The sequence below is a fragment of the Taudactylus pleione genome, unplaced genomic scaffold (genome assembly GCF_031769625.1).
Source record: "Taudactylus pleione unplaced genomic scaffold, aTauple2 ptg000288l, whole genome shotgun sequence".
Lineage (NCBI taxonomy): Eukaryota > Metazoa > Chordata > Amphibia > Anura > Myobatrachidae > Taudactylus > Taudactylus pleione.
In genome coordinates this window covers 1,276,646-1,289,759 of record NW_028284690.1, presented here as the reverse complement: position 1 = coordinate 1,289,759, position 13,114 = coordinate 1,276,646, and the positions used below count along the sequence as shown (strand labels likewise).

Here is a 13,114-nt window from a genome sequence, read left to right as displayed (position 1 = left end):
GCTCTCACTTTCCAGAGGTATCCTCCCCGGAAATTTTTTTGCACAATTCCTCCATCAGGTGCGGTAAAAGTGGCCCTTCAGGAGGCCATTCATTCCCTGCTGCAGGCAGGAGTAATAATACTGGTTTCTGTGTTACAACAAGAAAGGAGTTATTATTCCAATCTATTTTTGGTTCAGAAACTGAATGGGTCTCATCGCCCTATTCTAAATCTAAAAAAAACCCTCAACAAATTTATCCATGTACCCAAGTTCCATATGGAAACTATCCGATCAATTATTTTGGCAATGGAACCTGGGGATTTTATGGTTTCCCTGGACATTCAGGATGCGTATCTATGTTCCTATTACGCCATTCCACCAACAATATCTACGGTTTGCTGTCCTATAGCAACATTACCAATTCCAATCGCCAGAATACGACCATATCTGGACGACCTTCTGATATTGGCACAAACTCCAGTTGTTTTACAACACCATCTTCAGCTGACCATAGCCTGCCTACAGAAGCACGGCTGGATCATAAATTGGAATAAATCCTCTCTTTCTCCAACACAGCAGATGGACAATCTGGGAGCACTTCTGGACTCTCAGGCGCAAAAGGTCTTTCTACCAGAGGACAAGATTGCGGTCCTATCATTGAGAGTATGCAAACTGCTACGCAAGCGAAGGGTATCAGTTCTATCAGCGTTGCAGTTCCTGAGTTCAATGGTATCCACTTTCAACTTGGTGGGGTATGCTCAGTTTCACTTCAGGCCTCTGCAAAAATTGATTCTCTCAAGGTGGAACGGACAGTATCATCTTAATAAAGTCCCAGAGGATCCTTCTCACTCCAGAGGTTTGTCTCTCCCTCCTGTGGTGGCTGAAAAAGGATCATCTGGACAATAGGCGACCATTCTAGATTCCAATTTGGGTGCTTCTCACCAAGGACGCCAGTCTTCGCGGATGGGGGGGCAATGACAGGTCATCACACTGTTCAGGAAAGATGGACAAATCAGGAAAGTCATCTGCCAATAAACATTCTGGAGCTGCGAGCAGTATACAAAGCACTCATCATGGCACAAGACCTGCTCCAAGGCAGGACGGTCCAGATCCAGTTAGACAACAAGACCACAGTGGCCTATCTCAATCATCAGGGAGGCATGCGAAGTCAAGCGGGCCATGAAGAAAGTGACAAAGCTTCTGCTTTGGCTGAACGTCATCTTCCTGCTATCACAGCAATATTCATACCGGGAATCCTCAATTGGGAAGCAAGGACATACACACCGGAGAGTGGTCTCTCCTCCCGGGAGTGTTTCAGCTCTTGGTGAACAAATTGGGTCTACCAGACATAGACCTCATGTCAAAACCTCATGGTCCCCAGGTACGGGTCCAGGTCCAGAGACCCATCAGCAGGACTCGTGGACGCACTGGCAGTAAGATGGGACTTCAAACTGGTGTATCTATTTCCTCCAATTTCCTTCCTTCCAAAAGTCCTCAGGAAATTCATGCAGGAAGGCGCAACAGTATTACTAGTGGCTCCGGCTTGGCCCAGACGTCATTGGTTCACTGACATACAGAATCTATCCATAGACAGTCCATATCCTCTTCCTCTATGGCAGGATCTGTTAACGCAGGGTCCCTGTCGGTATCCGGACTTAACTCGTCTGGCTTTGACGGTGTGGCTCTTGAATTTTCCATCTTAAATGCCAAAGGTTTCTCCAGCTCTGTGATTCAACCGATGCTTAGGGCACGAAGGCCTGCCTCTGCCCGCATTTAGTACAGGGTTTGGCGTTCTTTTGGTCAATGGTGTTCCCACAGGAAGTATGGCCCGAAGGTGTTTAGGGTTTCCCAGGTACTGGCTCTTCTCCAGACTGGGTTAGGCCTTGGTCTCCGCCTTGCCACTTTGAGAGTGCAGGTTTCTGCATGGTCAGTCTGGTTCTGGAGAAAGATTGCTTCATTACCAGATGTTAGAATTTTTTTTTCAGTGAGTTCTGTGAGTTCAGCCTCCCTGTGTCCCACCAGTAGCACCGCGGGATCTGTCTTTCATTCTTAGGGGGCTACAGGCTCCCCCATTTGAACCCCTGAACTCTGTAGACTTGCAATGGTTGACAGCGAAGACACTTTTTCTCCTCGCTATCTCTTCTGCACGCAGTGTCTCTGATTTGGCAGCGCTTTCTTGTTGCTCCTCATTTTTGATTTTTCACCAGGATAGAGCTGTTCTTCGTACAAGGCAGGGTTACCTTCCTAAGGTAATGTCCCGTTTTCATGTAAATGAAGAAATTGTAGTTCCAGCTTTTCAGGCACTAGACCTCTCTGTAGGTGAACCCTCCCTGGATGTAGTTTGTGCTCTCTGTATCTATGTGGAGCATACAAACTCTGTTAGAAAATTAGATGCTCTTTTTGTATTATATTGTTTTCACAAACGAGGATGGCCATCTAACAAACAGACCTTGGCTAGTGGTAGGAATTGGAGGTTTAGTCTAGGAGGCTTATGCTGTTACAGCCTTGGGGCAGGTGACCTTGGCTGACTTTGGGCTGTAAGCAAGTTGCGGCCTTTCGGCCATGAGCAAGATGCGGCCTTTGGGATGTGTAGCAGCCTTGAGGGCTGGAACCTTGGCTGGTTGCGGCCTGAAGGCCATGAGCAAGATGTGGCCTATGGACCGTGTAGCAGCCTTGAGGGCTGGTATGCCTTGGCAGGTTGCAGCCTGTGGGCTGTGAGCAAGATGTGGCCTTTGGGCCGAGTAGCAGTTGAAGATAACCTAGTGTCGCCGGGTTGACACTAGTGTTGGTACACTGGATTGCGTACTTGGGACGCTGAGGTGCGGCCTGTGTCGCCGGGTTGATACAAGCTATGGTGCGATGGTATGCTGGGTTGCGTACTTAGAACACTGAGGTGCGTAGTGTTCTCCCCAGGCTTTATTTAAAGAGCTGTCCGTCCGGCAAAATTCCCGTACCGTCCGGGACCTGCAGGGCGCGCTGTTTATGCAGCGCCGCAGAAACCAATAACAGCCGGCGGCGTCTTCTCAACCAATTGCCGCTGGCAGATTCTCTTCACTACAGCTCCCAGAATCACCCTGGCGCTTGCGGCTCCTCCTCCCTCTGTGTGCGCATTCTGCTGCTGCCGCCCGCTCGTCGCTCTGTGTTCCTGGCTTACTCAGCCTCACTCCGGTCCCTCTCCATCACACACTGCTCCCGCCACAGCCACTCTATATTCACTGTGCCTCAGTGGGGATGTCAGACCCGGGCTGGGGAGGTGTGCAGAGCCATTGGTGCTGCAGAAACACTTCCAGAAGCTGGTGCTGCAACTGCTCAGGATAAACGGTGCTGGTAGAGGAGCACCCTGAAAGGTGAGGACCCCTGTCATTGGTGTTACTGGCTGGCTTTGTGGCCCCTGTCACTCCCCGGCTGTGTGGCCCCTTGGCCTGGTATTAATTCCCATTTACCCTGACTGCTGTGTGTACCCCCGTCCTTACCCCTAGCACTGCCTTTCCCTAACCTCCTCCTTGTCCACAACACTGCCCTAGCTATCTACCCTTGCCCCCTCCCAACACCTAGGCCAGGCATAGTGTGCAATAAGAGGCCATAGTGTGTGGGCATAATGTGCAATAAGGGGACATACTGTGTTTGGGCAATAAGGGGGCATACTGTGTACATAATGGGCAATAAATGGGCCATATTGTGTGGGCTTAATGCAAATTGGTACTGTTGTGTGGCCACGCCCCCTCCATGTAAAGCTACGCCCCTTTTTGCACGAAGGCTGCCACCCGGCTGCTACTTGATGCCACCTGGCTGCCAAAATTTTCGGTGGAGAGCACTGGCTGCGGCTTGTGTCGCCGGGTTGAGACAAGCGATGGTACACTGGGTTGTGTACTTAAAACGCTGAGGTGCGACCTGTGCTGCAGGTTGACACTGGCAGCAGAACGCAGGTTTGCGCACTCAGGATAACGAGTGCACTCTGTGCCACCTGAATTACACACGCGGCAGAGAGCTGGAATGCACACCGTGTCGCCTAGATGACACAAGTGGCAGGTGGCAGATATTATGTGGACCGTGCCACCTTGATGATACAAACGGCAGGCAAGAAATAGAGCTGGCAGGATCACTGGAACTCGACTGGAAACACGTGAAACGCTATCACCGGCATCGGAGCAGCATTCGCACCAGGACGAAATAGAAGCAGGAGCCAATCCAGATCAATCCCGGCATGATGGACAGGAGTTAGGAGGAGTTTCAGCGAACGCTCGCCCTGCCTTCGCAGTGCAGCGGCTTGTGACAGCTACATGGTTACGTATGACTATCTCTCAGGTGTTACACACAGGCTGATCTCCCTTTCCCAAATATTGGCAGTTTGCCAAAAACCTGTCTGAAAGCTATAAAAGTATCCTTTTAACCTAACAGTCTTTGTGACTCATGCAAGTTCATATTAAAGACAGAGTTGGTCCTTTTTAAAGTGACCATATATATTAGTCAGCTCTCTGGGCATAACTAGAATTTTGGGGGCCATATAGTAAGATCTTGAAAGAGCCCCCGAGGTAAAAAAAAACAAAAAACACATACATTGCCCCCACACAGAGCCCATTCCTGTTATGCTACACAGTAGTAGTGCCCTTTATACATTATGCCACACAGTAATGCCCCTTTCACATTATACCACACAGTAATGCCCTTTACCCACAATTATGCCACATAGTAGTAGTGCCCCATACAACACATTATTACATACATTAGTAGTGCCCCTTACACATTATGCCGCACAGTATTACCCCTTAGACATTATGCCTCCCAGCAACTCACCTCCCCGTGTCCCTCCAGCAGCCTCTCGCCTCTCCCTGTGTGCCATCTAGCGTTACACATGAGCCAATTGGAGCTTGCAGACCAGCAGCCAATCAGGAGCTGCCACTGCTGACTGGCTGGCGGTACACGAGCTCTGATTGCCAAGTGACTGGCAGCGCTCTCTCTCCATGTCTGCCTACCGGTGCCGTCACCAAATCAACAACGCTGCCACCCGGGCTCCTCTTGGCTGGAATGGCCCACTTTGGGAACGTGACTGGAAGTAGGGGGAGCGGAGGGCCACCGAGGCAGCTCAGGCACCATAGCAGCCGCACACCTTGCACCCACGGTAGTTATGCCACTGTTTGCATGCATGTTAGCAAACAGTGGGGTCCTTTTCAAGATCAATGGAATGGGGTTAGAGACCAGAACAATGTAAACAAGGCTGCAGGTGTAATTCAGTGTCCAGTCTTCTACCCGGGCAACGCCGGATATCCCAGCTAGTATAAAATAATATATTAACATACATGATACGATACAATATCAATGTAGCAACTATAGTTCCCAGCTTCCAGTTTACCATTGTTCTGACTTTATTTTTTGTTGTCCTTATCATTATATGTAATATTTTTTTTACTCTAAAGTGATACTTCCTTGCATACATGTGTATCTCCATGTGTCTCCATTACGTCTGACGTGCCCATGTGTTTATGCATTCCCTGGTGGTAGGGGAGGGAGAGAGAGAAATACTTGCATGCTCAACTGTGGTTGAGAGAGATTGGTTCTAGGGTGTGGTGAGTAGAGTTTCTATGCTATACACGAAAGCGAACTGGTTTTTTTTTCTGCATATGAATCTACTGTATACTCTTGAACCAAAACAAAATTCACAATGGAGACCACTGTAGTGGCTTTTGCAACAGTTTTCTTACCCAAGTTTAACTAGAACACTATCTGTGTGGTGTTTATCTTTCTGGTAGGTTATTTGTCCTCTGACTAATAAATACTGCTTCACTCCAGCACCTGTTCTATCTGTTGGTAGTGCACAATGGTTGGGAACTGCTGACGTAAAGATTCAATAGTAAATTTATCTTCGATTATATTTAACTAAATTAATATGCAACTACCTAACTTGATTTCTTTCGTTAGCTTAATTTCTTTTATGGAAAACCATATTGTGACTATTTTTGTTGGTAATTTGATTTGTTTTATTTATTAACCAGGACCCAGTTCCTCCAGAACTTATCCAACTTCTGCAAGAGTCCAAGAACAGCCTGCTTCAAATGCTATTTCCACCAGAGGACAATAAACATGCTTATGTGGGTGTGCACAGATCAGTTGTTACATTAGTTTCCAAATTTAAGGTTAGTTGTAACACTACGGCTACTGTTAAAGGGAAGGAGACCATGGAAGGGTATCAACTCATTGGTTGGCAACATCTATGTCCAGTCATGTGCAACATTTTCTGGCAAAGGGCCAATCACTGGCAGTGACAATGATTCGTTGCATTCGCTTCAAACTTTTTAAGTTTTGCATATTTAATTTTTTTGATAATTTAAAACCAGTTTTGAATATTGAGTAACAATTACTTTTTAAATTAACTTAAAAAATGTAAAGTATAGATTTCAAAATATTTAGTACTTCATACTGCTCTGTAGATAGATTTATGGCTGCCATGATGATGGTCTCGGAAAGAATGGTATTGTTGTACATAATATGGCAGATTTGCCAGATCTGTCCTGTAGATTTTTTTATTTTACTTTCATACCTGTGGATGTATTTTGCATTTGATTGCACTATAAGGTAACCTTTCAGGGGCTCCAGTACTAACTAGACAAAGGGGTCTATTTACTAAGCTGTGTTAGTAAATAGACCCCTTTAAAGTGAACGGTGATAAGGTACCAGCCAATCAGCTCCTAACTGCCATGTCACAGGCTGTGTTTGAAAAATGGCAGTTAGGAGCTGATTGGCTGGTACCTTATCACTGTTCACTTGTCTCCTAACACAGCTTAGTAAATAGCCCCCAAAGTGTCATAATAAATCTCACATATAGTAACTTCACTTTCATACAGACATATATTTTGCAAAGATCATCCAGATAATAGTATAAGTAAAGCATGGAAAAAGCATATACCGTTCTTTTTCTTACCCTCTATCATAGGCCTCTGTTTCCTGTATCGCTTACTTGGTCCATATAGCTAAATATATGATGAAATTAGAGGAACTATATTGTGTGACGGGATGAGTGTTTCCAATTCACTCACATATGTCACTGCTGCTATTTTCCAACTAGTTCAAGATGTGATGCAGTGATATTGCCGGCGGACAGGATGCCAGCCGGCAATGTACAAACGCCGGAATCCCGCCGCCCGGGCATAATGCCAACACAGATATCCCGAATGAGATCAGGATACTGGCGTCGGCATCCCGAACCGCCGAATGTCCGCGGCCGGGTAGGTATTCTCATGTCCCCGGGGAAGGGGAGTTAGGGTGAGGCACCACCTGGGGGAGGTTAGGGTTAGGCACCCCCCCCCGGGAGTCTTAGGTTTAGGGTGCCGCGACGGGGAGTTAGGGCTAGGCACCACCGGGGGGGGATGTTAGGGATTAGGCACCCCCCTGGGGAGGTTAGGGTTAGGCACCACTAAGGGAGGGTTGAGGAGGAAAGGGGAGGGTTAGGGTACTTGCCTTCCCTCATCTGGATCTCCTCCTGTCAGGCTTCCGCGGTTGGGATGCTGAAGCCGCCAGTATTTCGATACCATTCTGTTCAAGATAGCCTTTCATTTCTGCCATACGGCACCCATCACCACCCTTGGAGTGGGCACCACAATGAGTTACAGGAAAGGCGTGCAGCCTCTCTTAGTGTACCCTGCTGTACAGTAAGTGACACGTGAAACTGCAATGTTCGTGCCTCCCAATTGCTCTAAGTGCAAGGATTTTAATTGTATGTGAAAAACCCTGTAAATCAGGTGGCGGATGTAGATATTTTTATCAATGCTTTTTTTTGCGAAAAGCTTCTCTGTTCTCCTCTTGTATCACTGACAACACTTTGTTGATTTTTTTTGTTTGTTTTGTTTTTTAAGGGATCTCTTGAAAGTTTAATGACTATCTTGAATAGCACAACCCCTCACTATATTCGCTGTATTAAACCTAACATGGACTGCCAAGCAATGGTTTTCAGAAAGGAAGAGGTAAATCTGTCTGATAAAATATAAAAACACATACTGTATTCTGTCGGGCACTGTCATGTGTTGTGGTGTCTTGTCTTTGCATGAAAGCATGTATTAGCATGTTTTTCATAAAATAAGATTGTGTTAGTATTGTTCCCGAATTTCTGCAGCGTATCATTTGTTTTTTTACAGGTGCTTAGCCAGCTAGAAGCGTGTGGTATTGTGGAAACCATTAACATAAGTGCAGCAGGCTTTCCTTTGAGGTAAGTTACACATTTTCCAAGGCTTTCTTTAAGGAGCTAGTACCAGTAGAGGGCCATAGAGCTTAGGGTTGGTGCCAACATTGCAGTGAACTGGTGGGATTGACTTTTAGAAATGAGTGCAGGGGCAAACGCAGGACTTCTTGGGTGGGATTTCCAAATGCTTGATTTTAGAGTGAATGTGGCCCCTCCATGTGGAGGGCATAATCGGCACCTAGCAAGTCTGCCTCATACAAAGGGACAATTTGTCAATGAGTTTTATCATACGCAACGAGTTTTAAAACTTGTTGCGTATGATAATGCTGCTCAAGCCAATCAGCTCCTAACTGTCGTCTGTTTGAAAAATGAAAGTTAAGAGCTGATTGCCTGGAGCACCATTTCTAATCTTGTTGATAATTGGGCCCCAAAGTGCAGTACATGTAATATTTCACACTACTGGATACTGACCGACAAGTGTCAATATCCTAACCCTGTTGGGATTGCAGCATCGGGATTCTGACCACCGGGATCACATGTTCCAGCATCCCATACCCAACCTAGATAAAGGGGTGGGTTTGTGGAACATGCTTCTGTATTTAAGCATAAAAAATTCAGGGAATATTGCGGGGTCAACTTTTTTGTGACCAGTAACTGTAAAACTTCAAAACATAACATGGAGGATTAACCAACTAGTCCTACACTAGAGTAAATTGTCACAACTTAAGAAACTGTGCCACCTTCTGTTCTTCCAGAGTAGCTTCCTGAGCAATATACTAACTCTTGCCATGCTCCAACACACCACCTGAGCACAGACTAAGGGGGCTATGTATTGATAATCGCGACAGTGCCCAGAAAGACTTTTTAATTTTTTAGAAACCTGCCTCGGCTATGTACTAACTTTAACTCGCATCAGTAGTGATAACCGTTGTCACTATGAGTTACATTCCCGGTTATTGGAGGAGACTTTCAAATGTAGAAACTTCAGTTTGCATAATTTTATGAAAAATTGACTTGATAAGTAGACCCTTTAGTCCATGAGACCTTTTTTTCAATGGCTTTGTATCAATCAATCTTCCTATCTATGTTCAACGGGATGTAGTAATGAGACCGGCAGCCGCATGGGGGCCCGGTCTCAATGCCAACAGTGGAATCCCGGCAAGGGCTGTAACATGGGCGTCGAAATACCGACGCCTATGTTAATCCGACGCCGGTACGCCAGCCCGAACAAACGTAAGTCCAGGGTGCCCTTAGCGTATGCTGCGGGGGAGAAGGGAGGGTTAGTATTAGGGAGTCTAGCGGGGTTAGTGTTAGGTTTGGAGGGTGGGGGAATTAGGGTTAGGCACTCCTAGAAGGGAGGGTTAGGGTTAGGCACCACCGGGGGGCGGTTAGGTTTAGGGTGTGGGGTGGGGGTGTTAGGGTTAGGCACTAAGGGGGAGGTTAGGGTTAGGCACCACCGGGGGGAGGTTAGGTTTAGGGTGTGGGGAGGGGGTGTTAGGCTTAGGCACCCCTGGGTGGAGGTTAGGGTTAGGCACTAAGGGGGGAGGTTAGGGTTAGGCACCACTAGAAGGGAGGGTTAGGGTTAGGCACCACCGGGGGGAGGTTAGGTTTAGGGTGTGGGGAGGTGGTGTTAGATTTAGGCACCCCTGGGGGGATATTAGGGTTAGGCACTTATTTGGGAGGTTAGGGTTAGGCACCACTAAGGGAGGGTTAGGGGGGGGGGGGGGACAGGGAACGGTCAGTATACTTACCTACCCTAGTCGGGATCTCCTCATGTCGGGCATCTACTGTCGGGATTTGAACTAAACAGCCGCTGGCATTTCAATCCCATTCCATGTTCAACTTGCCTTTTGATGTCCATTTGCAGTCTACGACTTTAATCCCTGCTGTGCTGGTAGTTGAGTTGGCACTGCATAGCGTGTAATGTTCTTACCACATGGACCAGATTTCCGGCAGTAATATAGCAGGTGGATGATAAAACGGCTCTAGGGCCTCCCGGACTGCTGCAGCAATGTGATCACTTTCCAATGCAGACACTCTAAGTTGGATGGTTAGGTGTATAGTGACTCTCTAGGTGTCAGCAGTATTATCTCTTGGTAGCATTGGAGTACGGATACAATAACAGTAGGCGGCAATTCAATAGTCAGCGCCCCAGCACCTTAATGCGTTTCTCTGGGGTTTATCTCCCAGTTTCTTCAGAAGGAGGGCATATTGATTCTGCTGGCTCAGGCAGACTTATATTGTGCTAGTGTCCACACCACCTTAATTAGGGGGATGAGAATCTTGCGTTTGTGTGCAATTATAAACTCAGCTTTGGATTTCATTTAAACACTGTTAAAAACATCTATTCATATCTGTAGCAGTGGGCAACTGAATCAACAATAAATATGTATTACAAATAAATATATTTAATTATGGGCTCACATGTATCTTTCATCATTCAGTAAATTCAACTAATATTTAATGACACTTTTCTATAATCACAATAGTATGATGGCACTTTCAATCCGAAATCCACTGAAGGTCATAGCTCTGGATTTTGATTTAATAAAACTAGACAACTTGGATTTAAAGAACACAGCTTGGTTAGAAGTGTAAACAACTAGGTTTCTTAACGTAGAAAGGAGGAGAAGAAAATGTAAGAACAATGCCGTCACAATATTAACCAGATTTTAATCACTTGGAAACCAGTACACAAATATTGGTGGTGGTTGCTCGCTACACATTAGCATATGGTATACAGTATGTCATATTTCTTAAGTATAGTTTTTAGAGATATAATTATACCACCACTCTTCTCCTAATATAAAATTCAACAAGAGGTTACAAAACTAGCTTAACATTAAACATAAAAAGGAAAAGAAAAAAAAAACTGGGAAGTGAAAGAGAGGAGGACGAAAAGGGACAAATAGATATAATAAATAATACAATCAATTCACTTCTATTATTGATAATCTTGCATTGATTTCAGGCTCAAACTCTATGGATCCAGTGAACAAATGTTAATAATGGCTGTTCACTGCTTGTTGCCATACAGTGTGAATTTTTTTTTTATTATTATTATTATTATTATTCTAAGTAGAGATATTACTCCTTTAATTTTCATAATTCCTTTAGTAACAGTAACCATTAAGCAACTCTTACTATCTGTAAGGCCACTAAATCGTGGTCCCATAAATGCCAATAATGAATACATAAATGTCAATAATGAATACAAAAAATACAATGATACATTCAGAAAAGAGTACAAAAATAGAATAATGTATTCAGAAAAGAGAGAGTGAGCAGAACTGCAGGGATAAACACATCGCTATATATCAAGTTCTATCATTTCATTGTGTCCATCTTATTTTTCTCGCTCTGCAGCAAGTGTACAGGAGGTCATCTGACCGCCCATACACAGAGCACAATGTGCAGATATATCTGCCATCGTTTGTGCTACACAGCTGATGCTATATGTCTGTTAACAACGTTGTTCAGACATATTGTCTGTACACACTGACCAACGCACTTACGATATATCGGCCAGTGTGTACCCAGCATGAGAAGAGGTAAGATCAGCTTTAGTTTACTTTTTTATATATTCTTTAAAGATGCACAGATCAAATACAGTTGAACATATATCAAATTGTAAATATAGACAAGAAATATCTGCTCATGATGCATCCAAATTTTCAATATAATAACAATAAGCCAAACAAATGCCAATACAAGGGAAACAAAGGAGGGTTGATAAGGAGGTAATTAAGGAGGGGGGAGGTGAGGTGGTAAGGCATTCCACAATCAGAAATGCACATCAAGGGACCCGTTTTAGGCTATTAAGACTTTGCATTTAACATACAAACTAGTGATACTGGCGCCTATCAGGAAAATAATAAATAAATTAAATACACAGATGTCTGTAATTAATTAAATTGAAGCAGCAAGTCTTAAACTATGGGATTTGTGAATACCCAAAAAAAGACAGAACATGAATTATTCACAGACTGCGCTAATACGCCTTATTAGTGCTTAGATCGCAGGATTCACATGCATCAAAAAACAGTCATGGCTCCAAACATAAATATACACCCTTTTATTATAAAAATATATATATATGTTTCAATTAATGAAAAACAAACATTCAATTGTCAAATACACTGTCTCTTAAATTGCAACAGTAAAACTAATGAGCATAAAAAACTAAATAAAAAATACTACTTGAATAAATAGTGCATTTGAGTATCTTGTGCAATCTGAATTGGAGTAATTGATGAGCACCTGAAAAAAGTCCAGTTGATATATTAAATTAATGTCCAGAAAAAAAAGAAAAAATATATATATATGGAAATAATGCAATTGGTCTGATCAGATGCCGCTGTAAATCAATGATACCTGTCCATAGCCTATTAGGCTGTACAGCGCTGCGGTGTTTGGAGGAGGACGGCTTTCCGAGAGAGTGTCGGTGGGTGCCAGATGAGGGTTGACGTTGCCTCAGCAATCGCTACTGTCTCCCTTGGCGGCTGTGCAGCCCGCTATACTTGCCGGGTTAAAGCCAATTTAAAGTCGCCTCCTTATATTGCCTGGAATACCGCTCAGCAGAACAGGAAACGGCTGTTGAAGTGCGGAGATGGTACATCCGATATGGAGCATCCATATGCAAATGACACCTTAGAATGGGGGAAGTCCACTGACGCGTTTCGCCCCTTGCAACGGGGGCTTTTTCAAAGAGTGACTGTCTGATATTTCAGTTGGGTTTATAAGGCACAAGAAAGCTTTCGATTGGATCATGACTCAAATTGCTCATTGCTCCCAGGTGTATCCTGGAAGGCAGTAATTTTGTTCTCCAATATGAAACTCCTTGCACTAGTATATATTTCTCTCGAAAGATTTAACAAAATCATTACATATATATCAAAAAATATAACATCAAACATTGTCTTAATATGCATATCGAAAATATATCTTTGTTCTATATGCATGGAG

At 44.5% G+C, this 13,114-nt stretch overlaps 1 protein-coding gene across 2 annotated transcripts in view; it reads left to right on the top strand.

The window, feature by feature from the left end:
* Positions 1–13,114, top strand: part of MYO19 (myosin XIX) — a 182,075-nt gene that overhangs the window by 120,809 nt on the left and 48,152 nt on the right. For both annotated transcript variants that reach the window (XM_088482422.1, XM_088482423.1), the window contains 3 exons: positions 5,970–6,110; positions 7,827–7,934; positions 8,106–8,176. In XM_088482422.1, the coding sequence (XP_088338548.1) occupies positions 5,970–6,110; positions 7,827–7,934; positions 8,106–8,176 (320 nt within the window). The remainder of the gene's footprint in view (positions 1–5,969; positions 6,111–7,826; positions 7,935–8,105; positions 8,177–13,114) is intronic.